Source organism: Zerene cesonia, unplaced genomic scaffold (genome assembly GCF_012273895.1).
Source record: "Zerene cesonia ecotype Mississippi unplaced genomic scaffold, Zerene_cesonia_1.1 Zces_u006, whole genome shotgun sequence".
NCBI lineage: Eukaryota > Metazoa > Arthropoda > Insecta > Lepidoptera > Pieridae > Zerene > Zerene cesonia.
The window spans coordinates 754231-771863 of NW_024045136.1; the positions used below are offsets into that span (position 1 = coordinate 754231).

The window sequence follows — 17633 nt, forward strand, 5'->3', positions numbered from 1 at the left end:
CCGCGCCGCCATACTCTCCCTGCAGGTACCCGCGCCGCCATACTACCTGGAGGTGACCACCGCCGGTATACACCTTGCAGGTAACAACCGCCGGTATACACCATGCAGGTGACTACCGATGTCAGCATACACTCGCTGCAGGCACTGCAAGATTTGAATTAATACAATGGATTCATGGCCAAGTATCACACAGCAAGAAGAGAGGCCATCTGTCAAACAATCTACCTTAAATTTGAATCAGATTAAACACTTTCTTGCTTTATGCATACATACGCCCAAAATCATTGCTATGAGCAGTTTTGGTAGTTTTAAGAATATCACCCCTCTTATTTGTAGATATAAAGTATACAATTGAAAACGATGTGCAAAGTGTGAATCAATCATACTCTTTCATTTAGGCCACAAGTCGAACTATAATGGTTGTCACTGAAAACCATTGTGGACCATTTTCGCATCATTTGGCATCATCACTTATATTTGCATTACACGATTGTTTAATCTTCTTCTTACTGTTTTAGTGCCAAATAAAGATGTCTATGTCTAAAATCTCCTAAAACTGTTCCAGCTGCCGCTAGAAGTGGAGTCGAGCGGAGCGGTGGAGAGCGAGGAGGAGTGGGGCAGCGAGACGCGGCTGGTGCCCACCGAGGTGTGGGAGGAGGAGCCGGTCGAGAGACTCGAACACCGGACCGTCACCGAGGAGAGGAGTGTGCCGCAGGTGAGTGGCCGAGACGACCTGGCTGTGGAAAGATTTTGCGTATATGATTTTAAAGTGAAACTTTTATTACATTGTCTCAAATTTTTTTTGTCTGCGTGTCTGTCATAATGTTTGGTTGCTATTGACCAATCAAAATGACAGTTGAACGAATTTCACTAAAACCTCGTTACAAGGTTAAGTTATTATGTTCTAACAGATCCATTTAGCAGAATATATGGTTCGAAAAGATAAAGGAAGGTTGTGTTGTATATTAATTTGATCGTAATAGGAATGTACTGCGATTCTACACAGCTGCCTTATTCATGTTAGTTGATAACGAATCGCCCGTCGCAAACGCTATTAACAAAGTGAGGGTAGTTAGCCCGAACGTTGATTAATCGATGTTTGAACATCAAGGCACGAACCCTACGAATGCGCCGCGTTTCAAAGTGATTCGGCATTCCATAGATTTCGATTAACAACATTTGGAAAGTTAGTAAAAGCAACATCTGTATCTCAATCGACAATCAATCATCCAACAGAATATTGAAACACATTTTATGTCCGGACTATATTATAGCCAACTAGCTGCGCCCCGCGGTTTCACCCGCGTCAGTCCGTATCCCGTAGGAATATCGGGAGAAAAAATTGCCTATATGTTATTCCACTTCTCCAGCTGTCTACGTACCAAATTTAATTGCAATCGGTTGAGTAGTTTTTGCGTGAAAGAGCAACAAACACACACACACATCCTTGCAGACTTTCGCATTTATAATAGAAAGGAAGGATTATAATAGTAAGGATAGTAAGGACTAGTAGAATAAAAACCTATGTTTCATCGTTTTTAACACACACCGTTGTTTCCACCAGGTCAAAGCGCTGTACGCGTTCACCGGCCAGGGCATATCGATGGCCAAGGGCGAGGTGATGTTCCTCATGAACAAAACTAACCCCGACTGGTGGTCGGTGCGCAAGGCGGACCGGACGGACGGCTTCGTGCCGGCCAATTACGTGCGAGAGATTGAGCCGAGGCTCGTGCCGGTGAGTGTATGGTTAGCTAACACACACACATACATGCGCATGGACTCACACTAAAATAAGAACGCGTGCGTACACGCACACGAGTACGCACGCACGCATACAGAAATCCATAATTATTTGGTTATAGCCTATATACATTCCTTTCATACAGAATTGCGGTAAAAATTCATAAATCTTGGTTATATGTATAATGTATTTTAAACTCTATTTACTAAGTAGTAAAAACTACATCTGAAAGTTTCACTACAAAACTGTCTCTAACACTAGACCAGGAGCATAGATGTTGTATAAACTTAAAAAACTGGGAAGCTACCATGACGTAAATGCAGTATTAATTTCAGCGTCGGAAAACGATGTCGCTAGACGCAATATATGATGCTGTTATTTTTCCACACTGGAGAGATTACTGCTTAAAGAATGTGTGGTACATATTATAGTCAGTATATATTATGGTATACGTGCCAGAAAAAAAAACTTATTAATTCACATAAGTTTTAACTGTAAAATATTTCATATCGCAATAAACACTTAACGCTTAGAATTCACATTTTTTTTTTTATCCAACACACGCACATATACAATCAAAATAATCACAATAATAAATGACAATTTGACACACACACGCACGGCAGGTGCAAGTGCGTCGGCCAGAGAAAGTGCGCACAGTGCAGCGCGTCAAGAAGACGGTGCTGGTGAAGCAGGTGGTGCCGGTGCGGCGCGCGAGTGCGCCCGCGCGCCGCCGCGCCGCCGCGCTCGCCGCGCCGCCCGCGCCGCCCGTCGCCGAGCGGATGGACCACATCGAGCGCCAGTACGGTGCGTGTCCGCTGCTGCTAGTCTGTGACAATACTGTAAAACTGACAATTAAACATATCAATGTAAAGAAATTAGATTTCTTTAAGCTATTTGTCTGTGGATAAAACAGTTCCTGTTTTACCTTCATTATCATTAGATGGCGTTACTGTCAATACTAGTGTCATAGCGGTACTGTGGATAAAGCAGAGGTGTGGTTTTGCAATAGTGAAGCTGAATGAACGTAAACAATAAATTATTAGACTTTGGTGGAAGAGTCGTTTCTTTATTTTTTTCAGGTAGGATTGTAAACCTGATTCTATTGTTTTAGTGGTTAAAAAAGTCTTGAAGATTCCCATTATAATTGTCTTATATCAATTAGCTATTACCTTTGTTTTATCTCTTTCTAAACTCTCGAACAGATGAACTACTCAAACTGTCCGAGTCGCGTCGCGCTCAACTCGAGGACGCAATCAAGTTGTACAGCTTCTTCGCGGAGTGCGACGACTTCGACAAGTGGATGAAGGAGAAGGAGAGGATGCTGCGCACGGACGAGAAGGATGACAGCGTGGATACTGCCAAGAGGAAGTATGAGGTGAGCAAAATCACAATGTTGAGCACATTGCTTTCTGTATGTGGTTTACTTTACAAAATAATATCTATAAAGTGATGGTGAGGTTATATATATCTCAGAAGTTGACTATTCTTTTCTTTCTAATATATTCAACCAAGTGTTTAACTAACTTATTTATTAAATGGTAAATCCTACAGAAATTCGTAACGGACCTCTCAGCGGCTTCCAAGCGCTTGGAGCACATTGACGCGGCCGCGGAAGAGCTGGTGGCCGCGAAGCACGGCCAAGCCGCCAAGGCGACGGCGAGGAGGCAGCAGTTGCGGCAGCAGTGGGACAGGCTGCTGCGTCTGAAGCAGCAGAAGGAGAAGAGCTTGGAGGGCGCTTCCAGGTGACTGTCAATTGTTTAGGCCCGTCTCATTCCCCAGTCTATTCCTTCTTTCCAATCGTCAATCCTGTCCTTAACGCTTGCCCCGAAAAAGCGGGCAGCGCAGTTTCTTTTTTTTTAATGTTACAGTCGGCAATGGATCTGGTGGGACGCCTGATGGTAAGAGCTACCACCGCCCATGAACATTTGAAGAGGCATAAGGTCCATTGCAGACCTTACGCCTCTACAGATGGATTGCCGACTTTAAATTGGGAAGGGATTAAGAAAGGATTGGCGAGAGGAATAAAGGAAAGGACTGGGAAGGGGAAGGAAAAGGATATGGGCCTCCGGCTCCCCCACTCACCGAACGAAACACAGCAGAATGCTATTTCACGCCGGTTTTCTGTGGGGGTGTGGTACTTCCCTGGTGCTAGCTAGCCCAATTCGTGCCGAAGCGCGCTCAACTACCACATTCAAAAGTTCATGGGCGGTGGTGATCGCTTACTATCAGGCGAACTACTAGCTCGGATGCCCGCTCCATTTAAAAACAAATGTTGGAGACAATATAGTAAAGTACACAATATGCTAAATGAACTATTTTTTTTTCTATAATTTTTTTATTCAGACATACATTTAGGGATTTATCATTGTATGTGCTGACAAATGAAGACATCTCCCTCGATTGCTAGATCACTAGATCAAGTGAAAAGAATTATGGACTTACTAATTTCAGACAAATATCTCCCGCAGGGTACCTTAAAAAAATTGCTGACAATGCCACCGATTGTCCAACCAATATAACAATTATAAACGCGTAGCTCCAATTTTTTTTTTGTAATTTTATCTGACAGACAAGCTAAATAGAACCCTAACAGCTAAGAAACAGAGTCCGAACACCTGCGCAATTGTCCCTTAATTTTCACCCATTCCTCCTGGATGTCCACGCCCCTTAATATTTCCATCCCCCCCAGCGTGGAGCTGTTCAACCGCACGTGCGACGAGGCGCTCGACTGGATGTGCGAGAAGGAGCAGCAGCTGGAGGTGAGCAGCGCGCCGGCCGCCGACCTGCGCACCGTGCAGGCGCTGCAGCGCCGCCACGCGCAGCTCGAGCGCGAGCTGGAGCCGCTGCGGGAGAAGGTGCACACCGTCACGCTGCTGGCCGACTCGTGAGTGCAGCGCTGCGGTCGCTTTATACCGCATACAGATACGATAATTTTATTGGCTTCTATTATATATTCTATATTAGCTTTTCGCCCGCGGCTTCGCCCGCCTAGAATTCGTTTATATCACGCGACATGGTAAGGAGTATTCTCTTCGCATTAAAAAGTATGGTTTGTTATTTCCCACGTTTAGCTCCATCTTCATACCAAGTTTCATCAAATTCGGTTTGACAATAACGAACTTTCATACAAACTTTCGTCCCCTCTTTCAACCCTTTCTACCCTTTTTTCGCGATAAAAAGTATCCTATGTCCTTTCCCAAGTTCAGTCATATCTTCATATCAAATTTTGTCAAAATCGGTTCAGTGGTTTAGCCGTGAAAGCGTAACAGACAGACAGAGTTACTATCGCATTTATAATATTAGTAGGGAAGTAGGGATATGGCTATCGGATTTTATTGGCTTCACTTATATGTATGGCTCCTTCTGGTCTTGACCTAATTAAAATGGACGGATTAAATTACTTTGTACACTTGTAAAGGAATCTGTGACAATCCAATAATTTCATGTGTTTATCTTATTATCCTGATTAGGAATGTCAGAATTAAATAATTTCCTTAAATAAACTATTATTTGAGCAAGTGGGACAGTTTAGTTGTTTCAATCATTTGAGCGCGTGTTTTGAAACTGCATTTATTTTATTTTACCTAGATAGTTAGTTGATACTAGCTTGTATACAGTTTGATATTGTTAAAAAATACTTATTAACGCTTTTACAATAAAAGCATAACGTAACGCAACGCATAAGTAAGCATAACTCGAAAGTTATTTTTGACAAAATCAATAAATACCACATTGCTTGACTTAAGAACGAGATAAAAAATCCACCACGAAATCCACTTTCCACAGCGTCAAGTCGCAGTACCCAAGCGAGCGCGCCAACGTGGAGGGGAGACAGAAGGAGATAGAGAGCATGTGGGTGCGCTGCCAGGCGCAGGCCGCGGACAGGAGGAGCCGGCTGGAGAGCGCCGTGGGTCACCAGATATTTGGAAACAGCAGCGCGCAGCTACAGGATTGGGTGCAGGTCGGTTGGACTTTTTGAACGCGCTTTTATTAGCTTCACCCGTATGTTTGTTTATATGGTATATAACCATCCTATCGATTTTCTTTCACTTAAAGGACAGATTTAATTTCAAAGTTTGTACGCTTATCTGGGATTATATAACGCTAAAATTATTATTTTTTTTTTTTGGTTCCTTGTATTGGGCTTTCAAAACGACTTAATATCATATATATTAAATCTTCAGAGATATATAATGTGGTTTAGGCGCGAAAAAAAGACAGACAGACAAATTCACTAATTCATTTTGGATATCTGTGGACCCCAAACAGTTTGTTTATCCATTACAGAAAGTGCGAGAGCAAGTGTCCTCAGACGTGACGGCGAAGGACGTGGCCACCGCCGAGGCGCTGCTGAAGGACCACCAGGAGCTGCAGGATGACATCAAGGCCCATGATGATGAGTTAGTGTTTTCTATTATTTTTATACCAATATTGTGAAGAGGATAGATTTGTTTGTAAATTATTAAATCTAGAACTGCTTTGTCGACTTTAAAAATTATTTTACAACTAAAAGTTCGCCCGAAGTACATATATAGCCTATGTCACTCGGCGAAGTTGCAGCTTACAAATGGTGAAAGAATTATTAAAGTCGGTCCCGTAGATTTTGAGTATATCCATACAAATAAACAAACAAACAAACAAAAATACAGATTCTTCCTCTTTATAATATTACTGTAGATAGTGTAGATTAGGGAGTCCCATTGATCAAGTATTGTGGGCTTGTTTTTGGGATTTTTATGTCATAACGGGCAGCTGGGTTAAGTGGTTCGACTGATTGTAAGCGATCACCACCGCCCATGAATAATCGCAGAGGTAGTGCTCCACGACGCTTTTCCATCCATTCATTAATAAGGGGGGGCAAGGGATTAGGTTCGGATTTATGACTGGAAAGAAGGAATGGTCGGGCAATGAATGGTGAGGAAAGGGAAACGGACCTCCGGCTCCCCCACTCACCGTACGAAATACTGTTTCACGCCCAACTTCTTCAGAGCCAAATGAAACGGGAACCTATTGCTTGAAAAAAGTTTTCCGTCTGTCTGTCTGTCTGTCTGTATGCATAGATCAGTCGGTCAGTTCAGTCATCTTTACGTTTTATACGTTAAGAAATAACAACGACCTACTGCTTTAGTATTATATTCGATATTTATAATATTATCTTCTTCCAGATTCAAAGAGGTCATCGGCCTCGGCAAACAGCTGTTGGCCACTAACCCAAATCTGACTGACGTCAAAGACAAGATACGGCAGTTGGAGGCGGAGCAAAAGGCCGTGCATAAGGGTATACACTGATTTCGATATCGTTTTTGTGTATGGTATATCGTCGCTGTATGTTTGTTTACAACTAACTAGCTGTGCATCCCGGCTTCACGCGTGGAAAGATTTTTCTCTCCATGAGAAGCTTCCGTAATAATTATCTTCTGTAATAATAATAATCTATACTTATAACAATGCTAACTTTTACCCCACGGCTTCTCAGGCGTTAAATTCGGAATAGTTTAATAGATGTTACTACACATAAAACCTTCCTTTCAATCTCTCTATCTAATAAAAATAAAACTCCATCAAAATTCCTTGCGTAGTTGTAAAGATTTAAGCATTCAATACATGTAAAGAAAACGAAGCGAAGCTTTGTTTTAAACTATGTAGTTATAAACAAATCTGAAGAGTTTGTTTGTTTGAACGCGCGTATCTCAAAAACTACGCTATCGATTCCAAAAACTATTTTACTTAATTAACCGTTTTTCAGGTCATATAAGCGTAAATTACTATTTGTTTTTTTTCGTATCTGGTTTCACAAAAAAAATTGTTTAATTTTTTTTGCAGAATGGCAAGACAAAGACCAATACCTGAAGCAGCTGCTGCAGCTGCAGAGCTTCAACCGCGAGGCGGACCAGATCGACGCGTGCAGCGGCGCGCACGAGGCCTTCCTCGAGTACAAGGAGTATGGGGTGAGGGGTGCTCTCTTCATTTATACTGTTTACTAGCTGCGCCCCGCGGTTTCACCCGCGTGAAAGTCCGAAACCCGTAGGAATATCGGGATAAAAAGTTACTTATATGCTATTCCAGTTGTCCAGCTGTATACGTACCAAATAACATTGCAACCGGTTGAGTAGTTTTTGCGTGAAACAGCAACAAACGCACACACATCCTTACAAACGTTCGCATTTATAATATTAGTAGGAAGTAGGATTGTTTTATTTCTAACGCTGTCGCAAAAAGGTTCTGTAACAATGGTATAATTCATAAGTGTTTTTGTAAATTTTTGTTCACAAAGTTTTCGAATAAATACATAAGTAAATATTCGATGTTTGTACAATAATTAGATTTTTAGATGGTGATTACGATGAAAGAAAAAATGTGGTTTAAATGTATGTATGTGTTTAAATGCACACCATTATTAATCAAATCTTTTTTTTTAGTTCTTATGTTAATCCAGCAAGTGACATATTCAATGAAATGATTAAAATTCTCATGATATACAACTATCTGCGAAGCATTTTTTCCTCGTGTTTCATTTTATAATAGCATTAAGAAATCCCTACTAATATTATAAATGCGAAAGTAACTCTGTCTGCTTGTCTGTTTGTCTGTTACGCTTTCACGCCTAAACCACTGAACGAATTTTTTTTGTAATTTGGTATGAAGACTTGGGAAAGGACATAGGATAATATTTATCGCGAATAAAATGGTAGAAGGAGTTGAAATAGGGAGATGAAAGCGATATAACCGAATTCCACGCGGGCAAAGCCGCGGGCGGAAAGCTAGTTGTATATATTTAAACGGATTTTAATCCCGTAAAAATTTCTCCGATTCATGTTTAAACATTTGTGATGTAGGCGTCAGTGGACGAGGCGGAGACGCTGGTGAAGCGGCAGGAGGAGGCGGAGGCGCGGCTCGCGGCGCAGGACGAGCGCGTCGCCGCCTTCGCGCAGCGCGCCGCCGCGCTGCTGCCGGCGCACCACGCGAGCGACCAGTGAGTGCGATTGTGAACCCTATTTGTATGGTGTTAGGGCTCATATTAGCATGCTAAAAGTGAGGTTCAGGGCGCCGCCGCGCTGCTACCGGCGCACCAGTGAGTGCGGTTGTGTACCCTATTTGTTATTCGTTATGGCTCATATTAGCATGCTAGAAGTGAGGTTCAGGGCGTCGCCGCGCTTCTACCGGCGCACCAGTGAGTGCGGTTGTGTACCCTATTTGTTATTCGTTATGGCTCATATTAGCATGCTAGAAGTGAGGTTCAGGGCGCCGCCGCGCTGCTACCGGCGCACCAGACGTGAGTGCGATTGTGAACCCTATATGTATGAAGTTATGGTTCATTTTCTCACCAATATGAGGCAACTGAACTAGTTCGCCTGGTGGTAAGCAATTACCGCCACCCATAAACTTTTTCAGAGATGAAGCCGCTACGAATGGGTTTCCTGCTTTTAAGGGGTGCAGGATAAGGAAAGGATTGACGACAGGACGAACGCTTGGAAAGAGTGGGTGATTATCTCATGGTGCGAAACTTGTCCTTTTTGTGGCGCTAATTATTTACAAACCTGTCACCTCACAGTTTCATATTAATCACTAGGTTGAAATCCGTATCGAAGGACCATTAAACAAAACAAAAATCCTTATATATGCGATATGTTTACAGTATAATTGCTCGACGAGATGCCGTGCTCCAGCGACGAGAGAAAGTGAGACAGGCGCTGGCCGAGCGACGCCGGGCGCTGCTTGCTAACTTGGCTCACCAGCAGGTCAGTGGATTTGATATGAAAACATGTAAAAAAAAAAAACCAGTATATATAACATTACTAGCTTTTGCCCGCGGCTTCGCACGCGTTACATTGAGAGAAATTTAATAGATGTTGTACATAATATAAACTATCCTCTTGAACCGCTTCTGTCTATTAAAAAAAAACCCCATCAAAATCCGTTGCGTAGTTTTAAAGATTTAAGCATACATAGGGATAGAGAAATCGACTTTGTTTTATACCATGTAACATTATAGGTCTCTTAAAATTTATATAACATTTTTTGAATTTAAACAACAACAGATTACAGGACAAAGTGATATAAAATGCACCCTATCATCATTAATTGATTCAAGTTTCAATAAGAAATAAAACCAGTTTTCACTTATTCACTAATATATCGCACTACTAGATATATATATCATACTAGCTGTCCGGACATACGCATATATAAATTTCATGGGAATCGGTCCAGCCGTTTCGAAAAAGTATGGAAACTAACAAACTTGAGCCGCGCTAAGTACGGTAAGTAAAATTCTTAAGCCATTAAATTTACCGCAAGTAAGGGTATACATACCGCAAGATAAGTTCGACAACATGTGACATCCACCAACCCGCACTTGACCAGCGTGGTGGATTATGGCCTGAACCCTCATAGGAGGCCTGTGTCCCAGCTGTGGGAACGTGTATGGGCTGATGATGATGAAGTAAGGGTATATATACTTGGATAAACATCCAATGTTCCAGATGTGTACTAATTACAATGTGTTACAGTTCGTGGCGTCCACGGAGGAGCTGCAGGCTTGGATTCAAGACAAGACTCGCACGGCGAACGACCAGAGTTACAGGTGCGAATATAAGAAAATTATTATTATTATTATTGTTGAATCATAGTCTACCGACATTACCAAACAGGGTTTTCAAATTGAGGTTTTCAATTGGACTGAATTTTTCTTTTTTTTGGCTTTGTTGCTCTATAACTCCGTGGGTTTTTAGCTAAAATTGAATTTATTTTAAATAATTTTTACTACCTTAAAATTATTTATTATGATATGATATTTAGAAATACTAGCTTTTCGCAAACGCCTTCGCTCGCGTAATACAAGATAAAATATTGACAATACAAGATTTTTTCCAACGCAGCTCGCGTTCCCATTGGGTTTCATGCAACTCGATTCAGTGATTTAGGCCTTAGGAAGATAAATAATAACAAACAGATCGACTATCGTATTTTAGTAGGAATCTATTTTATTCTTTTTATTTATTAGCAATTTCTATTATATTTTCAGAGAATTGGCCAATTTGGAGCGCAAACTACAAAAACACGAAGCGTTCGAGAGAGAGTTACAATCGAATGAGAAACAACTTCGAAATGTGGAGAGTGTGAGTGAATTTATTGAGAATTCTATGTGTTTTATGTGAGGTTCGGTTAGTCAATCGACTTAAGACTTTTAATAGTATTTATATCTATGTACTCCAACAAAAGCATTGTGTTTGCAGATCGGACAATCACTGCAAAAGTCGGATCCGAGTCGCGCCAAAATCATATCAGACCGTCTGGCGAAGCTGCAGACTGGTTGGGAGACGCTCGTCGCGGCGTCGCGCGATAAGGGCAGCAAGTTGAGACAGGCCGCTCAGCAGAGACAGCATAGACGGTACGAATCTTGGTTTAAAATAAATAAGGATTTAATTTAAATATAAAAAGTCCAACTCATGTCGAGCCAAGAAGATGTCAGACTGTCTGGCGAAACAACAGAACGTCTGTTCGGTTTGGAAAGAAACAAAAATTTTCAATAGAGATTTTCCATTGAAAGAAAAAGGAGGAAGCTATTTTTTATAGAAAAAGTCTAGATCTGTAATTAGTCTTAACCATTAAACAAACCTCGAAACTGTTTAGAAGTTTTAGTTTTTATAGCATTGAAATGCTTTATAAATGAGAAATTTTGAAAGAATAGAAAAAATTCGATCACGAGGCAGGATTCGAACCTGCGTTTCATGCCTAACCGTAGCAACGCCTAGCCTCTCGGCCACCCGTGATCCCGCCACAGTAATCGAATTTCTTCTACTCTTTCGGTTTCATGTGCCTAAGGGGCACCCCACGCCATCTATTGAGATGATTAAGAACCATCACAACCAATTCGAAACATTATTTCAATGATTACAATATTGTATCGATGGAACGCGGCCTTTGTTAAATTTAATTTTTGGCCGAGAGGCTAGGCGTTGCTACGGTTAGGCATGAAACGCAGGTTCGAATCCTGCCTCGTGATCGAATTTTTTCTGTTTAGGAGTCGTTAATGCCACTTAACTATATAGGTGTTTATTTAATATAGCATTTAAGTTATATAATACACACATTCAAAGTGGATGCGTAAAGTGTACGCAAATATAAGTTTATCTAATAAACATATTTTTTTTTTCATATTACAGAGCCGTAGAAGACGCCAAAGCACGCTTGGCTGAGTTAGAGCGAGCTCTGAACAGCGAAGAAATCGGTACGGACTTGAGGAGTTGCAAGAGACTGCTGAATCAGCATCAGGTAAGGGTTATTGTTGTAAACAAGCTGACCCTACAGACGTGGTGCTGTTTTCGCCTTAAATGTGGCCTGTATAATATTTTAAGTATTTGTTCGGTGCAAATTTCTTACATTTCTCATTCGTCAGGTTTTTCTTATGTCATTAACAAACGCCTCAAAAAGAGGCAGTGAAATAGATAAAGTTATTCAGGCGTGTCAATCAAATCGAACGAAACGAAAAAAAATTCTGATGAGATATGACCATATTTATTTGTGTGTAACACACAAACAAAGATATATCTTACAATATAATTTAATATTCTCTTATTTACATTAAAATTGTTTTCGTCATAATAACCATGGTCATTATTGTTTTTTTTTTTGAATTTGCCTAATTGATTATCATTATTTCTTCCCACAAAGGCCCTGGAGCAAGAGCTGAGCCAGATGGAGCAGCGGGCGGAAGCGTTGTCCGTGCAGGGCGCAGACCTAGTGTCCGGGGGGCACTTCGATAGCGCCGCCATACAGCGCGACTGCGCAGCCTTGCAGGAGGCATGCGCTGCGCTGAGGCCCCGGGCCAAGGAGCGCCGGAGGGCCCTGGAAAATAGCCTGCAGTGAGTGTGGTGTTTGTAAATAGCCCCCTGTTCGTGATGAGCCTTTGTGTAGCAACAAAGTTGAACCAACGTGGTTCGATGTTGCTGTTGAACACTGCGTGTTGCATACCTAATAACGGCTTGTTAGTGACGTCTCATTAATTGGAGCCCTTATTGTTTCAAGATTGACAAACAAACATTGCATTTTCATTTGTAGATATAGAAATTGGAAATGAAAAATTTGACATTAAATTAATGCCTAATAGAGACTTTTAGAACTTAATTTAAGTACCTTGTATACTATTTAATGTAAATATACTGATAAAAAATAAATATGCACACAAAATAAATTCTTCCATTATAACTTCAGACTGCACAAGCTAGCAGCGGAAGTGGTAGCGGAGACGGCATGGGTAGAGGAACGTAGGGCTGCCGCATCGTCCACCAGCCTGCCGCAGGACTTGCACGCGGCGCAAACTGCTCAGAAGCGACACGCCAAGCTACGCGCTGAGCTGCAGGGGCGAAGCCCTAACGTGGCGCGCGTGCTGGATACGGGCAAGCAGCTACCGGATAACCCGCAGGCGGATAAGGTGGGAATTCATGTTGAAAGGAGGAAATATTGTGGTGGGCCTAAAACAGAGTTGGGGTATTTTTTCTGTTGATTATTTATTGTAAAATTTAATAGAAAGATGGTTTATAATTTCTTCACATTTATAATTTCAAATTAATTGCTACACATTTAGGTACTACATATTTAGATGTTTTCAAATTTCCATAACATTATTGAATCTCATACTTTGGATGGACTTCTAAGTCTGGATTAGGAAATTAGTTTCGACCAGTTTGCATTATACTTCAGATAAGAAATGGAACCTTACGTCTTTAGTGTTTTTTAGACAGTAGAAAAGTTCATAGTAAAAAAATGTGTCAAATCAAATCGTCAAATCGTTAAAAAAGTTTTTAATGTACATTAAAAAAAAATTATGAAACGTCCATAATTAAATCCTGAGCAAACGTTCACAGATCAAGAAGCTGTGCACGGAGCTGGAGCAGGCGTACAGCGAGGTGTCGGCGGCGGCGGAGGAGCGCGCCGCGCGGCTGGAGACGGCGCTGCGGGCGCAGCAGTTCATGCACGACGCGCTCGAGGTGGACTCGTGGCTCGCCGACAAGGCGGCCGAGCTGGCCAGCGCCGACGTCGGCAACGACAGGCATCGCGCCACGCAGCTGCTGACCAGGCACAAGGTGGGTGCGATTCAGTTTGTGTGAAGGTAGATCGTTTACTACAATACTAGCTCTCCGCTGCGGCTTCGCCCGTATATATAGAGCCTTTAGCCTTTCTCAATAAATGGGCTCTCTAAACTAAAAGAATTTTTCTAATCGTAGCACTCGTACCTGAGATTAAACCAACCAGACAAACTCTTCAGCTTAATAATATAATTATAGATAATACGATGATTGTGGGAGCAGTCGACTAAATTATAGGATTTTTTTAGACTTCTTTTAAGAAATGTGATTTTGACCAATTTCCAGGCGGTGGAGCTAGAGTTGGACACGTACGCGGCCATAATCGCCGAGATGGGTCACGTGGCTGGTGCCATGTGCTCCGGCGGTGGAGAGAGCGGAGAGGGTGCGGAACTGGTGGAGCGGCACCAGCAGCTCGCCGCCAGCCTGCAGCGGCTGCAGCGCCGCGCCGCGCTGCGGCAGGCCGCGCTTGTGGAGAGCGTGTGCAGGTGCGTACAGTGAACTGGTGGAATGGCAGTTGCTGCAGCGATGCAAGAGTTAACATATCCTAGGTTCCTGGTGCGTTAAAAGAGGAAATAACATTACCTATCCACATCGAGCAATGATCAGGCTCATGGACCTAATGTCCTATAATAACCTGACATCAGACTTGATGTCCAAAATAAGATAATCGTAATATTTCCAATGCCTGAATTTTTTCTTAATAATAAAACAATGAATATACCAAATATCTAAGACAATACGTGTTATCCCACAGACACGAATATCTCGCCGAAAGCGCAGAACTAGAGAGCTGGATTCAGGAACAGTACGGTGCTGCCTCCAGCGAAGACTATGGGCAGGATTACGAGCACCTTCTGGTGAGTTATCTAGTGTATATAATATAAGATATATAATGAGCGACAGATATGCAAATTTGAGCTTTAAATCAGGGTGGTAAAATAACATATATTTATTTCTTTTACATTTCAAATTTCATAATAATCTATCGACAATTTTTGTGGCATTTTCGTAATTGTGTCTAGGGAATAGGAATTATTATTTATTTATCTTTATACATATATCAGGTGCTCCGATCCAAATTTGAGGAACTCCGTCATCGCGTGGAAAGCGGCGCGGAGAGATTCAGCCAGTGCGAGGAACTGGCTAAGAAGCTGTTGGCGTCGAACAGCCCCTACATTGGGGACATTGAGAAGCGCCAGGAGGCTTTGGGGTGAGTTTTGATGTTTACGTATTCATTTAAATAAAAAATAGTCGCGAAATTTTGCTAAGCGTGAATGCCCGAGAGCGGCTTGACCAATTGGGTAATTTTTTTAATGTTCTATTTAAGGCAGAAGGAAGGTTCTTGTGCAGAAAAAACGGTTTTAATAGTTATTTTTCCTTCCTTACATGTATAGTTGATTGTACCGTTAAAGAGACCATTATAACAACAATTTGTGTCTCAATGGGTTCACCGTTCATATATATATACAATTCTAGCTATCTGAGAAAAATAACTTAAATTTCATATTATGGCCTATATTTGGTCACTAGTAGACGTGAAATAACTTCCACTTCAGTGTAATACATAGCGGCCGGAGAATATTTATTTGATCGAAACTACCGCTTTAAAATATATTTTTGCACGACACACGAGCGGCGTGTAGCTTAACGTTCGTGAAAATGAATGAACGACTCGTGTTACGATACACAGCGAGTCGTGGCAGCGTCTAGTGGAGCAGATCGAGTCGCGCGGGCGGCGCCTGCACGCGGCCGGCGAGATCCACCGCTACCACCGCGACGCGGGCGAGCTGCTGGCGCGCGCCGCCTCGCGCCGCGCGCGCCTCGCGCCGCCGCCGCCGCCGCGCGACCTGCGCGCCGCGCACGCGCTGCTGCGCGACCACGCCACCGCCGAGAACGACCTGCTCGCCATCGACGCGCAGATGCAGGTCAGTTGGGGGGCGGGGGGGGGATAGCGTGCGTGCGTACCGCTACGCGCTGCTGAGGGATCGTGAATCGCATGAACCCTCAGCAGTAGATGGACGCACGCAGTTACGTGTGTGCACGCACGTCTACGGTAATTGACGCAAATGTACACGCACATGCGTATAGACTCAGCTTAAACTCCAAAATCTTCCCAAATCCACATTTTTTTTATTGTGTGATAGGGAAGCGCTTGACTACCATCTCGCCTGCTGGTAAGCTAAGATATAGTCTAAGATGGAGCGCGCTTCCCTAGAAGGTACCTGTCCACTCTACTTTTGAAGTTCCCCAGATTATATCCGTCAGTTATATTATCTACGTACGCACTTATATCTTAAACTACACTTTATATTTACTTTACTTTATAATTTATTACTTTATTATTATACTACCTATACTATTTGTTTTATAATTCGTATTAATATCTAATGTAACGATTTCCAGGTGTTACAAGAAGAAGGCACCCGTCTCCAGAAGTTATGTCCAGGTGGCAACGAGCAGCAGATAGCGCTGAGACAGCGAGCGCTGACGGAGGCTTGGAACTCGCTGCGAGCAGCCGCTGATGAGAGGAAGAAGGCGCTGCACCATCATTATGAGCTTCAGCAGCTGTTGTCTGAGGTGAACTTTAAAAAGATGTTAAAAACATGTTAATTTCGTTTATTTTTCGGGCGTGTTAACCCAATACTTTAAACGAAGTATAATTTTGAATAGTTTGTTGTCATTATAATTATCTCTTGCGGTTCGCCTCGGCTTACATACTACGCCCGAGGTACATATAGCCTATAGCCTTCCTCAATAAATGGGCTATTTAACACTGAAAGAATTTTCCAAATCGGACCAGTGGTTCCTGAGATTAGTGCATTCAAACAAACAAACAAAATCATCGGCTTTATATTAGTATAGATAAGTGTCTTTCCTATGGTATAATTTCGTAGATGAAATACACTGATGATGTATTTATATTGTTTAGTCGATGTTAAAACAAACATTAAATTCAACAAAGACTATGTAGGAACAGAACACGAAGTAAGAAATGTTATCAAGTTGAAATAATTTTGATGATTGACCTATGCTTTCGTTTGAGCATTGGTGATTACTCATCTCTCTTTGATGGTGTATTATCATTTGAATGTGTAGTATTTTTGTTATATCATTTAATGGTTGAGTATTATTTTTATTTAATAAACGTTAAAATACATACAGGCGATACAATCTTGCAATCGATTCTTTTGTGATTTTTTCTGTTACCCAAAAAACACTAAACAACAAAAGCCATAATATCGATAACAATCGTCTAGATCTGCAATCTAAATATATTTAACTCAAAGGTGACTGACTGACATAGTGATCTATCAACGCTAAGCCCAAACCACTGGACGCATCGTGCTGAAATTTGGCATGCAGATAGATGTTAGGACGTAGGCTAAGAAAGTTTGTACCATCGCAATTTACTAAGACCGCGCGAGCAACAGTTAGTGGTTAATAAAAATGACGTACTTACATAAGACATTTTGTTACAGATCCGCGACGTGACCTCCTGGTCCTCCGAACTCCGCGGACAGATGTCCTCCTCCCTGGGTGCGCGCTCAGCCGCGGCCGCGCAGGCGCAGCGCGCGCACCACGACGCGCTGCGGGCGGAGATTGATGCGCGCGACGACACGTTCAGAGATGCGCTCGCGCATGGACAGGATCTTGTGGACGCTGGACATCCCGCGGCACAGGTAAATACAGAAGAATACTTCGGACAAAAGGATTAATACTATACTTTATACTTTTATACTATAGCTGAGCACTAAAAGGGGGGGAGTAGATGAACTTTGTCTTTAAAAAACCTTTTTTAT

General features: G+C 42.2%; 1 protein-coding gene across 1 annotated transcript in view; it reads left to right on the plus strand.

The window, feature by feature from the left end:
- The first annotated feature begins 583 nt into the window (after positions 1-583).
- Positions 584-17633, plus strand: part of LOC119838908 (spectrin beta chain, non-erythrocytic 5-like) — a 57365-nt gene continuing 40315 nt past the window's right edge. Inside the window, exons 1-25 of the mRNA XM_038365051.1 lie at positions 584-715; positions 1565-1735; positions 2368-2548; positions 2947-3119; positions 3296-3486; positions 4434-4628; positions 5531-5705; positions 6032-6144; positions 6910-7022; positions 7568-7692; positions 8581-8717; positions 9381-9483; positions 10255-10328; positions 10770-10863; positions 10981-11135; positions 11911-12019; positions 12419-12609; positions 12959-13178; positions 13612-13830; positions 14119-14318; positions 14588-14690; positions 14898-15043; positions 15524-15758; positions 16237-16410; positions 17313-17513. Of these exons, the coding sequence (XP_038220979.1) occupies positions 1604-1735; positions 2368-2548; positions 2947-3119; positions 3296-3486; positions 4434-4628; positions 5531-5705; positions 6032-6144; positions 6910-7022; positions 7568-7692; positions 8581-8717; positions 9381-9483; positions 10255-10328; positions 10770-10863; positions 10981-11135; positions 11911-12019; positions 12419-12609; positions 12959-13178; positions 13612-13830; positions 14119-14318; positions 14588-14690; positions 14898-15043; positions 15524-15758; positions 16237-16410; positions 17313-17513 (3759 nt within the window). The 5' untranslated portion in view covers positions 584-715; positions 1565-1603. The remainder of the gene's footprint in view (positions 716-1564; positions 1736-2367; positions 2549-2946; positions 3120-3295; positions 3487-4433; positions 4629-5530; positions 5706-6031; positions 6145-6909; positions 7023-7567; positions 7693-8580; positions 8718-9380; positions 9484-10254; positions 10329-10769; positions 10864-10980; positions 11136-11910; positions 12020-12418; positions 12610-12958; positions 13179-13611; positions 13831-14118; positions 14319-14587; positions 14691-14897; positions 15044-15523; positions 15759-16236; positions 16411-17312; positions 17514-17633) is intronic.